Source organism: Castanea sativa, chromosome 10, assembly GCF_040712315.1.
Source record: "Castanea sativa cultivar Marrone di Chiusa Pesio chromosome 10, ASM4071231v1".
Lineage (NCBI taxonomy): Eukaryota > Viridiplantae > Streptophyta > Magnoliopsida > Fagales > Fagaceae > Castanea > Castanea sativa.
The window spans coordinates 30,418,802-30,439,741 of NC_134022.1; the positions used below are offsets into that span (position 1 = coordinate 30,418,802).

Sequence of the window (20,940 nt, forward strand, 5' to 3'; positions counted from 1 at the left end):
CAGCAAGTTCTCCATCATTTAGCTACTGTTTATTTAAGAATGATAATTAGTTAGGTATACAGTGGAAAAATAATAATAAATAAAGAAGAAGAAAAGGTAGTCAGATGTTTTTATAATATTATTCTTTTTATCTTTTTTTGTTTTTTGGAAGTATAGATTAGTTGACATGGTTCTTATCTTCCTATGTCTATGTTACTTTTATTGGGGTGCAACATTGGATTCCAGCACAAGTAGCCAACTGGTCCTTGTAAAGTGTTGGAAAGAGGGCCTGAAATAAGTCATTTTTGGAGGCGGATTGTCAGGGAACTCTCATGCCTCACATAATTGAGGCTTCATACCTCTTTTTCTCACCTGGTCCTCACTTTATTAGATATTACAAAGACGTACCTAATTTGATCCCTAAATCACATATAGAATCTTATAATGACTTTTGTGCTATATTATAGTACTTTATCTAAATCCACTTGATTGACTAAGTTCCCCATTCTTAATGTTTATTACTAAAGTTCTGTTGATCATCTTCACGGGATTAAGATTAAAGTTTTGGAGTGATGCTATGTGAGTACTACAAAGTCTATTGTGTAAGGTGATGTGCACATTCACATCATTGCACCTCAATTTGTAAATTTTTGTAGTAAAATTGATGATAACTCTAGCATTTTACTTAGTTTTGTTTCTGTTCAAATGTGGATATTTGTGTGCTATTTCTATAGCATGTGCAAAGGTTTGAGAATCAGATATATAATTACTTACTATATGAACATTGTTTAATGTTCTAGCTCATGATTATGAAGTCAAATTTGATTCAGCAATAGTTTGTTATTAATGCCAACAGATTTTTGAATCATAATTTGCCTTCATGCTGGTGCTAGAGCCTAGAAAGAGACCCCCTACGTTGTTGTTTCCCTATAAAATTAAGATTTGTAATTGTGGTAATTGGTCATTCGGTCATCATATCTTTTTTTTTCGTAGGTTGTTCACCATATCCACAATAGGAGAAAGCATAATAATTTTTTGAAAAAGAAAGGATCAAACCAGCATCTAAGCATTCCCATTGGGGTAATGTATAACCCATCAAAATGCAAAGTACATTATGCTATTCACAAAAATGAACGAAAACGCCCGTGTCCAATGAATAAATGAATGTATTTTGCATAAATTTTACAATTTATTACTACAGCGGTTATGTAAATACACAATTATACATAGCATTGTGTAAATGATTTTAATTCTTTCTCTTCTCTCCCATAGTAGAATTAAAGTAAGATTATTTTAATGTGATGTATTGTAAAATAAAGATTGGAATGTTGGTTATGTAAAATTGACAAAGTGGTTTTCTTAAATTTTTTTTTTTTTTTGGCTTTTGCATAATAAGTGGATGGGAATGCTTAATAGATCCAATTTTTCTGAGGTCATATTTGTATGCATTGTTGAAAATATCCCACCAATCGGAGCAACATCAATAAAGTAGATGATATTGATTGAAGTGTTATCTGTCTGCAAATAACTTCAACTAATGCTTTTTAAATGGGTACTTCCTCACTTGATTAAAAAGATAATATGATGTCTAATCATTGTGGATAAGCAAATCCATGAATAAGTTAGGCATTAAGCATATATGGAAAACCTAGTGACAGATGGGAAATCAATTAAGAGGATGGGTTGGTAATTTTCAGCTGGAATAAGGCCATAGGGAATAGCAAGCATCTTGTTGTCACCTTCCATATCCAGCTCACACCTCTTGTTGGAGTTTGACATGGCATCCTCCAAACAAACCCACATGAAATTATTAATTGAAACCTTATATTATTATTATTTTGAAAAAAAAAGATTGTATTTTCTTTTTGAGAAAGACAGGTAAATATCATGGTTTCCACCTTCAAATCCAATCTCTCTAGCACCTACAAAAGGCCACCATCATTCATTTCTTCCTCACTTATTCACCTACTCTTAAGTTCTCTATATATTTCTCTCTACTTCTTTGGCTTGCAATTCAAAAATCTTGGTCAAGAAAAACCCATTTGCCATTTCATATAAGTTCACTTATTCATATTTTAAAAGAAAAAAAAAATGAGAGAAATTCTGCACATACAAGCTGGGCAATGTGGCAACCAAATTGGTGGCAAATTCTGGGAGGTTATGTGTGATGAACATGGCATTGATGCCACAGGAAGATATGTTGGTGATTCCCACCTTCAAATTGAAAGAGTGAATGTTTACTACAATGAAGCAAGTGGTGGTCGCTATGTACCTAGAGCTGTGTTAATGGACCTTGAGCCAGGGACCATGGATAGCTTGCGTACTGGTCCATATGGGAAATTATTTAGGCCTGATAATTTTGTTTTCGGCCAAAATGGGGCTGGAAATAATTGGGCTAAAGGGCATTATACTGAGGGAGCTGAATTGATCGATTCTGTTCTTGATGTTGTTCGTAAAGAGGCTGAGAATTGTGATTGCTTACAAGGTATTGCATGTTGTCATTTCTTCATTTATAGGTCAACATATATAAGCACATTTTGATGATACACTCTTTGTTAGATGCAAGTAGGGCTGTAAATGAACCAAGTCAATCATGAACAACTCAGGCTCGGTTCGATAAAAAGCTTGTTCATGTTTGTTTGTTTATAAATAAGCCAAGTTTGAGTCTTAGTTTTAGGCTCGTTTAATAAACAAGTCAAGCCCAAGCAAAAAAATTTGTTCACGAACAAGCTCGTGAGCTATTAGGCTTGATACACAACAATTCAAGCATAGACTCATTTATTAGTTTATATGTGTTAGCTAGATATACTCATTACACATATCTTAATAATGACATTGCCAACATGAGACCACTACCTATATTACCTTAATTTTTTCTTTCCTTTAAACTGATCAAGAACCACTTTAAACTATAGTTACATTTAAAAATAAATAAATAATTAAGTAGGCCACATATGATTCTTCCCTATCAATCATTCAAAGTAAAGTTATGAAGCATGTTAGTATTTTCTCATTCATAATAATTACCAACAAGTATTTTTCTAGTCCTTCACCATCTAACGTGAATGTAAAAAATTGTATTTTGAACAATTGTTGAAACTGTAGGCAATGAATGATGAATGAATGAATATAATTATGTAAATTATTAATTTGAATAATAGTTAATCATAAGTAAGACTAGATGCATGATAAAATGAGTATATTATTTTCTTTTTCTTAATTTTAGAGATTTAAGCATTCAATAAAGTAATTTTTTTAGATCTTAAGCTCAAAAACTTGATCTGAGCTCTAGTTTGAGCTTGATATTAAGCTTGAGATTGGCTTGACTAATTAATCAAGCCAAATAAAGCCAAGTTCAAGCTTTTTGACTTTCTCACGAGCTCAAGCTCAAACACTATTATTAAGCTTGTTACAAGCTCGAGTTTTTTATTTTTCCTAATGAGCCAAGCTTGAACATGCATTACTCGACAAAGCTTGGCTCGTTTACAGCCCAAGATGCAAGAGCACAAATTCAACATACATGATACATCCAACCTAGTGGTATTGGACTTTGTCATACAAACAAACATGTAACATTTTTTCCCCATGCACAAATGCCACATTTAGGTCCAAAATATTAGATGTACTAAGTACTAACTTATAAAGATCAGTGCTGCCTCAAGCCCTTGGCAATTTAGGCAATTGCAGAGGCCTTCAAATAAAAATAAATAAAAAGGCCACCTAATCGTACTCCTAAACTATAATGCTATACCTGTATAACATTATAGTTTTTATTTTGAAATCAAACCTATATACTTTTTATTTTGAAAAAGATATTTTCCAGCTAAAATAATTAAGAAATTTATATGTATTTTTCTCTCTATCCCATTTAGAAAAGTCTTTCATCATTTACCCAAAACAAAATCTATCAATCTTCCCATAAAAAATATTAAATAATTGAAGTATAAATACACAAAATATTTCACTTAAAGTCATCACCTTTCAAATCTTGTTGAGCCAGCCTTGATAACGATATAGACTTAGACATTCTAAAATTTTCATGGATTGTGTTTGTGTTTGTGTTTGTGTGTGTATGTGACAGGTTTCCAGATTTGCCATTCACTGGGAGGTGGGACCGGGTCTGGGATGGGGACACTACTGATATCAAAGATCAGGGAAGAATACCCTGATAGGATGATGTTGACTTTTTCAGTGTTCCCCTCCCCTAAGGTTTCTGACACTGTGGTTGAGCCTTACAATGCCACCCTCTCTGTGCACCAGCTAGTTGAAAATGCTGATGAGTGCATGGTACTTGACAATGAAGCGCTTTATGATATTTGTTTCCGAACCCTCAAGCTCACAAATCCAAGCTGTAAGTTGAAACTTACTATTCCCATGCACATTTTTATGTACTCTATAATGTGTAGCCTTATGAATATTTAGGGGCATTTGAAGTTCTTCGAAAAATTGAATTGCTAAAAATAGAATAGTATATATGCCATTTTAACTCCATCTATGTCAATATTTAGTGTCTTATATTTTGTTTAGTCATTCTAAATCTGAAAAGAGGAGGAGGGTCGCAATAGGTTAACAATCAGCATAAAATTTAATAATTTTATTTGAATATATGTCATTTTGCTTACAAAATCATCCCATTTCATGGGGTTTTAGAGAACTTGTTTCTTACTCTCACCTATTAAAGGGCAATGGGTAATGAGCAAAACTTTATAGATTTATAGATATTATAACTTGAGTTCTCTAGTTGAAATCAACTACATAGCTTTATTAACCAATATAATAGAAACAGTATTATCTTTTTTAATGATAATTAAATTCAACCATGTGGTTCATTGGTCAATGTAACTACATGATTGAATTTAGTCAGAAAATCCAGGGTACAACATTTGAGAAAATTTGTTAAGTTTTACCCTCGAGGCTACATGAAAACTAATAATGCCTCTCAATTGTCATGAAGCATCAAAACATGCCCTCAATGATTAGACAAATGATGTGTGTTACTGTTGGTCCTCTAATATGTGCATGTCTATGAAACCTTAGTACTTCCCTAATAATATTTCTCTACTATTTGCATACTTGTGCCACAGTTGGTGATCTCAACCATTTGATTTCAACAACCATGAGTGGAGTAACATGTTGCCTCCGCTTCCCTGGCCAACTCAACTCTGATCTACGCAAACTGGCCGTGAATTTGATCCCCTTCCCACGTCTCCACTTCTTTATGGTTGGTTTTGCACCCTTAACCGCTCGTGGCTCCCAACAATACCGTGCACTAACCATCCCTGAGCTCACTCAACAAATGTGGGATGCCAAAAACATGATGTGTGCCGCTGATCCACGCCACGGAAGGTACCTAACTGCCTCAGCTATGTTCCGCGGCAAAATGAGCACTAAGGAAGTTGATGAACAAATGATAAATGTACAAAACAAGAACTCCTCCTACTTTGTTGAGTGGATTCCTAATAATGTTAAATCAAGTGTTTGTGACATTCCACCAACTGGGTTATCAATGTCTTCCACATTCATGGGGAATTCCACATCCATTCAAGAAATGTTTAGGCGTGTTTCTGAGCAATTCACCGTCATGTTTAGGAGAAAGGCATTTTTGCATTGGTACACAGGGGAAGGAATGGATGAGATGGAGTTCACAGAGGCTGAAAGTAATATGAATGATTTGGTGTCGGAGTATCAGCAATACCAAGATGCAGCTGCTGCGGAGGAGGAGGGTGAAGAGGAGTATGATGAAGAGGGAGTGGAGAATTAAGGGGCATGTGTTTTTTTTGTTCTTTTGGGTATTCTCATGAGTAATGACCTGCACAGGAATGTGTTTTGTTTGAGCATGTTTGCATTTGTTACTATTTGGTTGTGAATAAGGGCTCATGCTTGGTGAGATGAGCTTCTGTTTATTCATGTTGTGAATTTGTGAGTATCATAAGTTATGTAATTGTGAAGACACAAAAGGGGAAAAATAACTATGTAACTATGAGTACGAGTTATGTATATATATCAAAATTTTCAATGACTTGTTATATGACATGCTTCAATTTGTTTTTTATTTGTTTCTAACCATAAAAGTTAATGAGAAAAAGGCATAGCTAGAATGAGAACTTAAGAACTAAGGTGCACATGCAAATCCCTCACTTTAGTTTTCCTCGTCGACTAGAGCCTATATAAATGTTTTAAGACATTGGTTCCTCAGTGGGGCTACTATGGTTGTCCAAGTAGGATTACCATGACTGGTCTACCCCCTCTTTACCCTTTTTATTCAACCAAGAACTAGGTAGCCTAGTAATAAGGTATACAAACTTCTTCGTTATTAATGGATCTACATGACCAAAATGCAAAACAAACTGACTAATATAAACATCAACTTCACCATAAAGCAATAAATTTTATTAAAAAGAAATAAGTAATAGAATACAAAAACAGAATTATCAGTCAACATGAGCAGCCATAACCAACTGCACTGTACATAAATTACAAGCATGCCAAGATCTTCTATTCACCCTTTGATTTCAACTTAAAAATAAGAGTTGGATCCTTTACAAACATATAAATCATTCCATAGCATCTCAATTATTGCCCATGATTGTTGTATTTGAAAAATCAGTAAAGAGCATATGAGGCAGGCTTGTGATTACATAATCAGGGAGGTATCCCCTATACCCCCAGCAAACTCACTAATCCAATCGATCCAATAATGTTGCAAAAGAATGCTTTGAGATGACAACAACGAACCAGACATGCACATAATTTGATTGGCACCATTTCTCCATTTTGACTTTAATATCTGCTTCAGGGTGTCAAAACCTTTGATCATTTTGTCCAGAAAGTGAGATGCATGTGTCTGTTCTATGATGCTCATCTTCAGTAAAAGAGCAATTCAACAGAAACAAATGCAGCCTTCATAAAGGTCAAGAAGCTGCATGCCTTTTATTTTCAAGTACAGAGCCCTCTTTGAGAGCTACTTGTGCTTCATTCTCCCTTCCCAGAGCAAAAAGAGCAGCAGCTTGTAAATAGAAAGCAATATGCCAGATAGGGGTTATTACTTGTGCTTGTGCTGCATCATTAAGGGCTTCCTGTAGCATATCACTCATAAGAAAACATAGGCTACGGCGGGCAAAAACTGTGGGGGAAACCATGGTTCCAACATCAATGAACTGCAAATTAAATAAACAAACTGTCAGCAAAAATGCCAGAAATTCTCCCATGATTATGCCGAGAATTGCAGAGGCCTCTTTGGTTAAGCATCATATAATCTGTCAAACATTTTAGGAGTAAAACTTCAGATTGGCCCACAAAACATATCAGCACTCAAACAAAGAGAGCCCCAACATTATGATTTCCATCCAAACAGTGTAATCTCAAAAAAAAAAAAATTTGACAAAATAATCTTTTTTCTTCTACTGTTCAAAAGATGAGGGATGTTGGAAGTTACTCTTTTTATTCTCTGTCTTCTACTGTTTTTGGTAATTCCCAAAGAACAAAAAAAATTTGATATTGTTTACACCCTAAGGATACACTGATACAATTTTGATATGCAAGAAATAAGATTGCCAATTGTAGACATCTACTAGGAATCCTAAGTAATTCAAAATGGCAATTAATCCCTATAAAAAAATGGCAATTAATCATTTTGACCTGGGTGTAGCACTCAATTGCAGCTCTGAGATCTTTATGCCGGAAAGCAACATCACCCTTTTTCTTTGAGTTCAACGTTTCCTGCATCTGGTTGGTCCACATTTGAAATGAGAGCTGCATCAGAAAGAAAATTAATAACAATGATAATAAGCAGACCATACACTAACCAAGCAAAACGGGGTGGCAAAATAAAAGTTTACAATGATATGCATGTAAGAAGCACAATGCAGCTGCAGAATGTATAGAGAAATTCAACAGAGCTTTACTAACATCTTTAAGTGGTTGACAGAGAATGTATGATTGGTTAGATTCAACAAACAAATGCACATGGACTAAAGCTCAATTTGTAAGTTGCAACTAATCAAGCATGCACTTGCCATAAAAACAATCATACAAGGGAACAAAGCAAAGAACCTATATCCATAGCTCACTATTGATTATCTGCCATTTAATGATGTGACTATTCAGTCCCAACTTGACCACCCTCTATGGTAATGTTGTAACAAGAAGATTGTGATAGAGTGACCAAAATATTGTAACAAGAAGATTGTGATTGAGTGACCAAAATATAGATGGTCAAATAAGAAAGATAAAGCCTAAAGCCAAAAATTTTGTATTAGGATCATAAGTTGTAAAAAAAAATGATATAGTAGAAAGAAACATCTGAATCAGATAGTAAAGATTTTGCCCAGTATTAACACAAGCCCAAGAACAAAAATTTGTAATGCCGATTATGGAAAAGGCCAAATGATTCATACAGATCATTGAGCAATCCTTTTAAGTCTGATTAACAAGAAACAAACCTCAGTTGCAGCGCCCTCATCATCTTTATATCCAATCTTTTCTAAGATCTCATGTATGGCAGTCAAATCCATTCTTAAGCAAGCTTCACCAAGTGGTGTTAGAGGCAAAGCTTCACCATGTGCTATACCCATCAATTCATGAGAAGGGACCTGCAAAACAAATCAAAAAGTTCACTCAACTTAATTTCTTTTTGATAAGTAAAAAGTTCAATCAACTTAATGACAAAGTATCATTAACTTTCAACAAAAAATAAATGGGAAGAGAGAGAGAGATGTGCAGCTCCTCTGCCATGTGATTAGAGACCTCCCAAAAAACCAAATAACCACTTAACATACACTCCACAAGCAGAAGGCATGACAAATTGATTAATGCCCCTAAGCCTAATCAGAAAGCCTTTTTATCCAAATGGCTGCTATTTCAAATTTTCTAAGTTCTTAAGGGGTCCAAAGCAGGCTTTAAAAGGCTACAGTATTTGATAGAAAGACAATTAGAAAGGTTAACTATTTCTGAACAACATGTGCAACCTCTAAAATTCAAAAGACAACCAACCTCAATGTCCTTTTGAAGAGGAATCAAAGCAATAACTAAAGACTTTGGATTTGGACGCTCTCGGGGCTCATACTGTAAACATCGTGAAGCTAAACGTACTAATTCTGTCCCTTCGTCATTTGAGAATTGGCCTTCCAAACAAGAATCAGTAAGCATCTGAATATTCCTGTCCCGTATTAGGTCAAGTGCCTGCAATGTTATGCAACATTAGATGTGCAATTACATGAAATTCAGCATTATATGCTCAGATGAAAAGCAGAGAAAGACCATAAAGGTTCCGAAGAATGGAATTCTTATACTCTCCACCTTTCATAGGAGATCACCGAGCAGCATAGAGGAGAAACAACATTCCATGAACTACCAGTCTCATTTTCACGGAAGAAATGTTATTAATTGCTAGGTATAGAAAATATCAAAGAGAAGTAGGAAGTGAAGGAGAGAGAAAAAAAAGGGGGTTACCCACCAAAAAATCAGCACACCCTAGAGGTATTTTCCAAATGTCAAGGTAAAGGACGTAATGGTGCTTCATTAGCACTCCTATTAGACATGACAGCCAAAGTCAAGTAATCTAATAAGCATCCAAAACAGATGTAAACCAAAAACAGGTGCAATTGATGCCTGGATTATTGACTAGGGCTCACAAAGAGTATACATCTGTTCCATGGTGTACTCTCAACAGTGTATATCTCCAATATAACTCATTATTTATACAGTTCCCAATTTATTTCCATCCAAGTTTGCTTCTCATGTGCACCCCCCCACATACAACATTTTTTAGTTAAAATAAACAGAATAATTTTATATATATATATATATATATATATTTTAAAAGGACAGCTCTCAAGAGAATCTTGTAGTAGTCTTTCACTAAATCTTAAAATCTCCCCCCCCCCCCCCCGCCAGCAAGAAAAGGCACACCTAAAAGAAAGGAAGACACTTACAAAGACTGCAATTTTTGCTAAATGGTTTGGTAGGATTTTTATTTTTCCTTTCATTTATAAATTAAAAGCTTGTCTGTGCTTATAATATATATGCCACTTTATGCCTCTTAAGGTAATTGAGTTGTTTGAATCTTGGCAAGGTAAATTCGAGCGACATCGCAATATAGATTTTTGGAGACTTGTGCCGCATTGTTTGATGTGGTGCATTTGGAGTGAAAGGAATGCTAGATGTTTTAAGGGATGCGAACGGTCTTTGCTAGAGATTAAGTCCTTTTTCTTACATACTCTCCTTGATTGGAGTGTAGCTCTGTTGCCTTTTTCCTGTTTCTCCCTTCCTGTTTTGCTTGATCATTGTAATTTTGGTTATCGATTTTTGCCCCCACAGTACATCCTCAATGTACTCAGGTTGGCTTTTTTTATTAATAAAATTTTTCATAATCTATCAAAATATATATATGTGTGTGTGTGTGTGTGTGTGTGTGTGCCACTGCATCTACGATCAGAAGATTTAATTCCAGCAAAACAAACAGATGATCTAGCTCACAGTGGCAAAACATCAACTTCCAAAAACTTGCAACCATCTGGAAGTTACAAGCTAAAAATCAACCTCCAAAAGCCAGATACAATATTTCTCATTATTGCACCCAGTTTTGGAACTCAATTCCCGGATTTAAATATTTTCATTGAAAGATTAATTCGAAAGTTCTCACCTTTTTTCGGCATTTTATTATTCATAACTCCTTAAAAATATTTCCTATTGAAATGACGTAACGTCTTATAATGTAATTCACTTTTTGGATAGATTCTCAAGTGCAATGATTCAGACACAAGATGCGTTAAGGTATTTCTTCAGATCACATAGATTTCAACCAGCTGAAATATCATTCCAGTCATCAAAAATGTATTCCATTCAGCTATTCAGAATACACACACAAAAACTCGTTTTTGTGCCAAAAGATTTGCACTAAAAGTCTTATACAATACCAAAAAAAAAAAAAAGTTTTTCTTTGATAAATCTCTAACAAATTATCCCCAATGTGGCATGTATAATTTAAGAAGTCCCTATTTGCAAGAACTTACCTACTGTAATTAGTTTGTGGTACAACAATCTTTAACATGATCATTAAATTAGTGTTCTTTCTTTCTTTATTATCATTAGTACTATTCTTTTCTTGTAGAGAGCCTCAGTCTCTCTCAAGCATAAAGTAAATGACATGGAATGTTGATAAAAGAAGTTCGCAAGAAACAACTATCATAATGCGCTGACTTTTTTTACCAAAACATACATGTCAAAAGAAGACTTACATGACTTGGAGGTATATGTTTTCCACTGAGAAGATCAAGCAAAAGGGTGCCAAAGCTGTACATTACACTTTCAGGTGTAACTCTTCCTACAGAACAGGTGAGACATATGAATTAACATAAACTTTAGAGAAATAATGATCATGAAATCTACAAGAATATTGAATGGAAGTATATAAAGAGAGTGGATTCAGCAAATCATGTACCAGTTGCATATAAAGAAAAACAATAGGAAGAGACCAAGTGCCTTCACCTTTGGCCATAGGACAGTTGTGTATGCATGAATGTACATCCTCTCTCTCTCTCTGAGTTTATGTGCGTTTGTGTGTGTGTATTATTAACTTAAATAGAAATTCAAAACCCCATCAAGTTGGTAACACAGATTTATAATCAAGCTATAGACATCCTATAAAGCTAAATTACGAAAGAAAAAAAAATCATGTTTACATACGTCTTGTTTGGTAGGGTAAGTACCCGTCCTTAAATACTCAGGAGGAGTAAATGCCAGGTTGGTACCGTAACTTTTCCCATCTCTCTCTCTCTCTCTCTCAGTTTGTGTGCTTTTTGTGTGTGTGTTATTAATGAATCAAGTTGGTAACTCAGGTTCATAATCAAGCTACAGATATCTTATAAAGCTAAACTATGAAAGAAGAAAATATATCATCATATTTACATGCATCTCGTTTGGGAGGGTAAGTACCTGTCCTTAAATACTCAGGAGGAGTAAATGCCAGGTTGGTACTGTAACTTTTCCCATCTCTACTGTTTTTCATCAAACCAAAGCATGAAAGTCTTGGGTTGCCATCCTAAGAAATAATATAAATAATGAAAATGACAAATCGATTCCCAAGTTAAAAAACTTTTGGAAAAAAAAAAGGGAATTGTAAGTTATAAGTTAAAATGCTAACATCATCAAAAACAACTCTATAAGCATTCAGATCATGATACAGAGCTCGTCCTTTGCTGGTGCAATATTCTAAAGCTTGTGCAAGATGTAAAGCCACCCTTAATCGCATCACCCATTTCATAGGTTGTGCTTCCCCTGAGTCATGCAATTAAATATTAAAAGTAAGTTCCAAACAATTCACCTCCTGTGATGATCCAACTGAAACAAAAGCAAACTAGAAAGAAAATCACATACAGCATAGAAGCATAATCAGATTTCACCATACCACTCTGAAAAAAAAAAAAAAAAAAAAAAAAAAAAAAAAAGAAAAAGAAAAAGAAGGAAGAAATAGCTTCATAATTTACTTTAGGAGTAAATTACAGTTTTCCTGTTTTCCACCTTGAATTATCATTATCACTCTCTAATTACACTTAACCCCCTAAACTATTGAAACGCACGATCAACCCCCCAATTTAGAATATGTTACACTTAACCCCTACCGTTTGTTTTACTATTAAGTTTGACAGAATTTAGCATTGAAGGGCCAATTTACCCCTTTGCCATCTGTTTTGGAGAGAGGGTAAATTGGTCTTGCAACACTAAATTCCATCATACTTAACACCAAAATAGACAAAAATGAAACAAAGTTATAACTTTGGGAAGTCAATCATGCATTTTGATAGTTCCAGGGGTTAAGTGTAATCAGGGTGAAAGATTATGGTGAAAAAAGTGTAATTTGCCCTTATTTTAGTGAAACAGTACTTTTGGGGAAATAATCCAGGAAAGATCTATTTACCTATCTCTTAAGTTCCTTTATACAAAACATAGTTAAGATTATTATAGTAACATGTGGTTTAAGTTACAAGTCACAAAAGGAAAACATGAGATATGAAGGAAAAGATGGCATTAGGCAGCAATTATGAAACTGCCTGTCTTACAATTACAGGAATGTCATAGGAAAACACCAAAACCTTCCTCCCCCCCCCCCCCCCCCAAAAAAAAAGGGCTTTCCATTTAATTTCTACAACCCATCATCAAGCCTATGGTTTATTGGCCATATCACTTAGACCAACTCAGAATGTAGATATTGCAAAGGATATATGTTCAATGGCAGACAACTAGACAAGAGTCATTTATCTTAATATGCACGTAGTTGCTTGGTAGGATGAAATATCTATTCGAGGGCACTTCTTCGACATTACTTTCACTTTAGCTTCTGGGGCCATTAACCTTCCCACATGTTGCATTATTTATTAATTTATAGTTGATTTAATTATTTCTGTAGAATTCAGGCAAGCCATGTCCATGCAGGGAATCATTAAAGGACCTGCTTTTTGCACTTTATAAGATTAAACTTAGAGAGTGGATTTAGTTAATAGATAACATACAATTAGATATAGAGTAGTGCTCATGCAACAACACCAAGGATAAGCTTACAAACTTACAATGAAATAAGTGCTTTGCTAATGTATCATTAGGCATATATTCTGCAACAAGTAACCTCTCATCACCATCACAGCAACAACCAAGTAAATTTACCAGTCTATGGTTCCGAAGCTGACCAACAGCCCTAGCTTCTTCCTGAAGTGGTAAAAGCTCAAAGTTAAAGAGCTAAATTATTGCAAGAAAAGAAAATACATCAGTGGCAATTTGTACATCCAATCAAATACAAGTATTTGTCAAGATTGTGCTTACATAATATGCATCCAACAAATTAAAGTTTAAACTGGATTAGTTAAGTCACTTAGGCATGAATTTTCTAATTCATTAAGTATTTCAAGCCACTAAAAGAAAGGGGAAAAGGCAGCTACAAATTACAAACACCTTGATGCATTATATTACTAGATAAAGCATTATAAAAAAAAGTGGTCAAGATCATCCTAGCTAACCTCTTGTGTACTGAGTAAATAAAATAGCCAACAAAGAACATGGTGAAATTTGTGAATGTGTAAGTGGATTAGGACAGCAAAAACTTGAAACAAGCAAATATGATATTAGAATCCTTGGCAATGGGAACATATTTATGTACCAAAAATTGCCGGGCATCAGGCCAAGCTGATCTATTGAATCGTTTGACAGCAATACGCATTTGACTTTCAAGCTTCCCTTTGTAGACTACATTTGGAGCCTTTTCACCATGCTCAGAAACTATATTCTCCACCGCAAACCCAGATGTAGCATTTTTAAGTTGATCTATCGTGTATTCATCAAATGTGGGCAAATCACCAACCTCACTCTTCTCCTCATTTTCTGCATACAAACAGCAAACTCACACACTGCAATTGCTCTCTCACAACAAAAGTAACTAAACAAAAAATGTATACTTCCACTTACCAATGCTGTGGGTCTCAACCATTGGTTTATCATGTCCGGAACGCAGACAACACACCGAGAACTTGGAACACCCACAGCCCATCCCAATTCCAGAATTTAACTACAAACACAATCAAGTCTTGAGCCTTCAAACATTACACAAGTTTCCTACAGCTAAAAGACTCCATCCAACTTGACATATAAACCCAACTTGCTCATTCCGCTGAACAAGACCCATCAAACAAATTTACACTTGGAATCAGCTATGACGTAGTATAACCCCAAGATATCCATAATCTAAACAAAGCTCATTTTCACAACAACTAACGTTAACTTTGACATTTCAAGATACCCACATCAAAAGTTTGATTCAAGATTCAATTTAGAGCTTCCATAAGCTTCACGCAAAAACCAAACCACTGAACTCAAACAATAAGAACACAAAAAAAAACCTTAACTTCATAGTGAAAACTCAAAAAACCCAAGTCAAAAATAAGCAGTAATCGATTGAATACTCAGCATTATAGCTAAAGGAAAAACATACCCTTTAAACTGCTATTGAAGCCTTCAAAGTCAACTTTAGTGTGACCTTAAGCTTCACAGAATTCCAATCCACCAGCTCAAACCCAGCTCTGTGAAAGCTCCAAGAGCTCCTTTATTCACATCAAGCGCACCAACCCAGTAATTAAAAAACAAAAAACAAAGCGTGCGTCCTAGAGCCAATCAAAGAGCACCTTTTAATCAAATCAAGGATCACAAAAACAAAAGCACGAAAAGTATTGTACAGAATAGTATGAATCCATCCCCACCCAAAAAATCCAAAAATATAAAAATAAAATAAAAATAAAAACATAATAAAAACAAACAAAAGATTAAAGCTTTGAGAACCTGTGAGTGAACCAAGTGATTCTTTGTCCTCGATTCGGTCAAAAGGCATAGAAAGCAAAGTCTTTTTTTTTTTTCTTTTTCCTTCTATTTTGTGATTATATTACTAAGTATGTATGTAGTCCCATAAAAAAGTGTTAATGGGTCTTCTATAAATCGAAGAGATCTTTGAGTTTCTTTGGTGGGTTTTTTTGTGTGAATGAGAAATTTGAAAGCTTTGAGATTCGGATTGGACATGTATATTGTAGTACAACAACAACATAATAATAATTATTAATATTCTTTTTTCTTTTACTATGTATGCGATTTGCTGTGTGCGTGTGATAAGTGTGACTGTGGGTGTTTTTAGTTTTAGTACTCCGCCCCATTTTTCCTATTTCCACCGACATCACTCTTTCCCTTTTCAATTTTCCATACCATTCTCAAATATCCACTTCTGTAAAACTAGAATACCAAAGTTTTAGAGTAAAATACAGTTAATATTTTGAGGTTTGGGTTAATTTTAGTTAAGTTCAAAACTTTCCAAAACTGACCAATTTGGTATATAATCACTATGAAAATGAGGAGATGAGTAATCGTTAAGGGACCAATTCAGCTTAGTTTTGAAAAGTTTAGAACTTGGCGAGCATTAATCTAAATCTCAAAATTGTTAACTGTATTTCACCTCTAAATTTTTTTAAATAGAGTTCATCAACAAGACCTGAACATAAAGGATTCAAAATATCTTGTTCATTTCTATCAATATATATTTGATCTTTACATGTGATTTATAATTTTCTTTGACTTGTTACATACTGATATATTACATGGTTCATATTTGCTTTAATCATATTATTCACTGTATTATTTAAATAGATTATATGACTATTTAAATAATTTGTGTGATTAAAAGTATACCCAACATTTATTACTTGATAGTTTTGTAAGAAAATTCAATTAAAAGATTTTCTTTGTTTCTAATTTTTTTCAGTTACAAAGAATTACGTTTACACATTAATTTTATCAGTCACTAAGCATTAAAATTCATGAGTGAATTACAAGAATTCAATGTATTGTAATTTATTGTTTTATGTAATCCATGTATATAATATTTCTCTCATATGAAGATAAGATGTGAAAAAATGTTATATGCAATTGTTACACATAATAAAATCCATATTTATCGTCTATTTGGACCATTTCTCTCACATAAGGTTGGATAATGGATACTATATTTAAAACCCACGAGTGAGAATCATGGAATCCATAATTGTTCTGTTTTAAAACTAAATTTATTGAGTCTCATTTATAGTCATGTGTCAAGAGTAAATACTATTAAATTTCAGTATTTTTTTTTCCTTAAATCTCAGTTTGTAAAGTGTCCTAGGTTGACAATTTAATTTACTATGCATCAATCTTAGGTGGGCTGAAGTGAAATAAAATGTTATTTATTAGACTTTCTGCCAATCTTTATTTTCTTGGCCACTAGGCACTAGTTGCTTTAAATCGGTGATGTTGATTGTTGCCATGTCAACACGGTTTTCTTGTGGAAATTGTAATTTATTCTTCCTGTTTGGTTGGTGAAATTAAGCTCAAGAATTATTGTCTTCTACTCCATTTAATAGTGTGCTTTATTAAGCAGGACTTTTTTCTATACTTAATTGTAGTAATTATAAGTTGGCAATTTTTCATTCCCTTAAATGCTTTACGAAAGTACCTTTAAATAAAGTCGATGTGTATATTATAGGCCGATAAAGAAGAAACGGATTAAGGTCTAGATGGTACACGGTATAATTCTTATTTTCAAGTGGTATGGAGTCATTGAATTCATACCAAATACCCCTTTTTTATTCAGAACAAAAACTTGACGAAATGGATCAAGTGTATGTAATCCATATATAATGATTGTATTGTGTGTTACCACTTACCACACTGTCTGTGTAGCGATCCAGCAGCTCAAATAATTATAAAAAAAGAAGACAACCAAAGTAAGAGAAAGCTGGGCACCATGCCATAATTGAACGTTACAAGAACGGTTCATTCCGTTCAAAAAGAATCACAATACTTTTTGTACATAACGGGTCAAACGTGCATGAGACATTCAAATTACTTGCAAATCCTTTTTTTTGTTCCACCTCTAAAGGCAAAAACACCTATATTTAGTGAAGAACAAAAGAAGTGGGCCGCTCCGCCCTTGCCACTGATATTTCAATTTACAAAAGGATATGCCCAATCGGACTATATAATGGGCTAAAGGCAAAAGCTTGCCCAATTGCAAAAGGGGTTGGCTGAAATATTGATGGAAACTTTCTTTTTTGGTGTGTTTGGACTTTGGGTATTGTTTATTTTGTTGAAATTTAAAAATTTATTATTAAAAATGCTATAGCAAAATATTTTTTTTGCTAAAAATATTGTTCACATGTTTTTTATCACTTGGCTGGTCTATGAACAGTGCCATGGGACCAGCCAAGTGAAATGTAAACGCAGGCAAACGCTGAAATGCCACTTTGCACACTTTCTTTTTCTTTAGAAGACAGTAAGATGGAACTTGATGAATTAAAAGAGGCATTAACACCCACTGTATCAACTATCAAGCTGTTCAAGTACATTTTATCTTTTTTTGAACAATACTTATCATTAAAATAATAATAATAATAATAGAATTACAAAAGAGATGGATAAATATCAACTTGAGAATAAACTTTTTTTTTTCTAGGAAAAAGAGTAGGAGGGACGACCAAAGTGGCTTTTCTACTTAAGCGTTATTATAGATCCATGGTAGTATTATATCTCCTAAGTTTGGGCCTACAAGGGGAAACTAAGAACCATACACCATAACTGTATGTGATTCCCTTATCCACTATATATCTATCAAAATATATCATAAAAGGAAATTTAAATTAGTCTTGTTTCAACAGTATTATTAACTCTTTAAGTCTTTGCCTATTGCCTTCCCTTGTCCACCGTCAAATTTTTCAGGAAAAAAAAAATTCCAACCATTAAAGAAAATCTACTGTTGCTTTGGCTTGCTTGGCTTTTTTTTTTTTTTTTTTTTTTGTTGGCATAAGGAACCTTTCTTAATATTTTTAAAATATATTTTGGACAACTTTCGTTTATGCTTTTAGATCAGGAGAAAATGGCCCATTAGGCATGGATGCTAAAGAATCTAGTTAGTAGGCTCCGGAAGGAAAGTATATAACATACTAACATCTCGACTCTGAGAGAGTCGATTTTCAACCAAAAAATCGAGTCTTAAAGACTCGATTTCTATGTTCTGATCAAATCTGATGTGGCCATTTTCCACGTGGTGGCCACCTGGAAATCGAGTCTTAGAGACTCAATTTACTTGTGAAAAATTAAATACGCTTACGGGACCAAAGGGACTCCAGGTAGATATCGAGTATCTTAGAGTCGGTTTTTAAAGGAAATCGAGTCTCAAATACTCGATTTGCTATGTTTGGTCCACTTTGGTCCACGTGGCTAGGGCAGCTGCTTTTTATCACCCAATAATAAGTTTGTGAGGTCTGCCGTTTGCCATTGCAAAACAAAATCCAGCAGCTCTCTCTTCCTCTCTCTCTCACTCTCTCTCACTCTCATAGAAAACTTCAAATCAAACTCATCCTCCATTTACATATTATCATGTCAAGTAAGGTTTTTATACACTCTCTCTAGTTGTTAGTTTTTTTTTTTTTGAATAGTTGTTAGTTACATAGATGTAATGTTAGGGTTTTTTTATGGGTAGTTGTTAGTTACATATATGTAATGTTAGGTTTTTTATGGGTATGTATCATTATTTTTTTTGTTTGGTTTGTAATTTTTCTTTATATTTTTTATAGAATGATTTGAATATTTGTGCATTTAGTTTTTTTTTTTTTTTTTTTAGTATGATTAATGAATTTTTTTTTTGTTTAGAAACAAATGGTAATGATTGAGTATATATGTTAATGTGGGGTTTGTAGATGCATATGATGTAACAAGTTAGTGTATATATGCTAGGCTTTTTTTTAAAATTTTTTTTAATAAGAAGTAACAAATATTTAAGATATATATTTGTATTGTTAGGCTTTTATCATGGCTATTTTTGTTGTTGTTTGGTTTAATATTTGTTATTATCTTTTTGTTAGAATGATTTGAAATTTTGTAGTGGGGGTAAGTGTTGTCTTTAGTTTTTTTATTTGTTTGAGTATGAAATAATAATGATTGAGTGTGTTTGTATGTGATGTGGAGTGAGTATATGCAAATGTGGGGTGTGTTGGATGTAAGAAGTTGTAATTTTCCTACTTTGAGTACATAAAAATGTTTTGTAATTGTGTTAAAATATGTCACTAACATATTACCCTTGACTTTAATAGGTTCACAATCTCTGAAGAATATTGACGTAAATGTATACTACGGTGGTCCCCTTTCCAATCCTGAACAGATTGACGGATTCGCATTTCAAGGGCCGAATATCGAATGCTATTACATGATACTACGTCGTAAGTTGAAGACATTGAATGATTTGAAGTTGAAAATAATGAAAGAACTGAGTTTGAGCCCTACTTGTTACGACATAAATATTATTTATCGTTACCCACAAGAAGTTCTTTATGAGCGGATAAATTACAAGTACATGGCGATCAAAGAAGATAAACATGTAAAGGTCATGTTTAATAGAATCCATAAAATGCCCCAAGTAAATGCTGCTGAGTTGTACGTAAGTTCCGAGCCGCTCGCAGAAGTTGATGTCGAGGAGTTGCAGCAACAAACAACTACATCTTTGCAATTAGACGATGGATGCACTACAATGGGAGGTTACACATTCCCATCTCAAGATAATGCTGCCAATACTAGTGAAACACTTCAACCTCAAGAGACATATTTAGAGGTGGAGGATGAAGATCATTTTGCGAATAATGATAAAAATCTTGATGATATGGATGAGTACGAAGAGAGGATTGAGCGAGGCGACTTTGAGAAGGATGTGGATGACCATGAACTTGCTCCCAATTTTGAAGAGGAAAATATGGAGTGCCATGATGAAGGTGATGCGGACGATGATATTGGTGTCCAGCATGTTACAAATACGACCACTGCCTACACACCTCCTGCCGAGTCATTCTCCGCAAATACTTGGGAAAATATGGTTGATCCTTCACGTCTTCAGATATCATTTGTTTCTACTTGGGAAGATGGGATGCATTTTAATAAAGGGTTGACTTTTGCAAATAAAGAGGCGGTGAAGCGTGCATTGATAATATATGCAGCAAAGGATAATAGAAATTTTATAATCCGGAGGTCGACCAAAACTAAATTGTGTGCCGCGTGCATTGACACCAACTGCAAGTGGTACGTTGGGGCATTCATGAAGGCTAAATTTAATGGTTTGTGGATGGTCACGTCTTATGTGGGTCCACACAGTTGTATACCCTTTGGCCTACATTGAGACGGTAAAATAATGGATTCTAATTTTGTTGCATCAGAAATTGTGGGGAAATTGCGACAAAATCACACTGCTCGTATTGAAGAGCTCCGGGGCCACATAGATACTAAGTATAATCATAAGCTCTCTTACTATAAGGTATGGGATGCAAAACAAAAGGCAATTGCTAAGATATTTGGAGATTGGGAGGAGTCTTACCAAAGGTTGCGAAAGTTGTTGTTGGCATACTTGGATCAGGATTC

At 34.2% G+C, this 20,940-nt stretch overlaps 2 protein-coding genes across 4 annotated transcripts; one reads left to right on the top strand and one right to left on the bottom strand.

Annotated features, from left to right (window-relative positions):
- Positions 1–1,913: 1,913 nt before the first annotated feature.
- On the top strand, positions 1,914–6,007 carry LOC142613978 (tubulin beta-1 chain). The gene is made up of 3 exons (XM_075786504.1): positions 1,914–2,464; positions 4,061–4,330; positions 5,064–6,007. The coding sequence occupies exons 1-3, from the start codon at positions 2,071–2,073 to the stop codon at positions 5,738–5,740; spliced, it is 1,341 nt and encodes a 446-aa protein (XP_075642619.1). The 5' UTR covers positions 1,914–2,070; the 3' UTR covers positions 5,741–6,007.
- Positions 6,008–6,347: 340 nt separating this feature from the next.
- LOC142613405 (serine/threonine-protein kinase BSK7) lies at positions 6,348–15,559 on the bottom strand. Of its 3 annotated transcripts, none has more exons than XM_075785765.1 (12): positions 15,301–15,559; positions 14,957–15,125; positions 14,434–14,533; positions 14,129–14,349; positions 13,545–13,680; positions 12,122–12,255; positions 11,914–12,019; positions 11,217–11,302; positions 8,971–9,159; positions 8,421–8,570; positions 7,618–7,704; positions 6,348–7,136 (listed from the first exon to the last, which is right to left on the bottom strand). In XM_075785765.1, the coding sequence occupies exons 3-12, from the start codon at positions 14,513–14,515 to the stop codon at positions 6,891–6,893; spliced, it is 1,437 nt and encodes a 478-aa protein (XP_075641880.1). In that variant the 5' UTR covers positions 14,516–14,533; positions 14,957–15,125; positions 15,301–15,559; the 3' UTR covers positions 6,348–6,890. The 3 variants fall into 3 exon arrangements, with proteins under 3 accessions (XP_075641880.1, XP_075641878.1, XP_075641879.1); XM_075785763.1 differs by having other exon boundaries at positions 7,618–7,731; XM_075785764.1 differs by having other exon boundaries at positions 7,618–7,731; positions 14,957–15,065; positions 15,301–15,557.
- Positions 15,560–20,940: the final 5,381 nt, after the last annotated feature.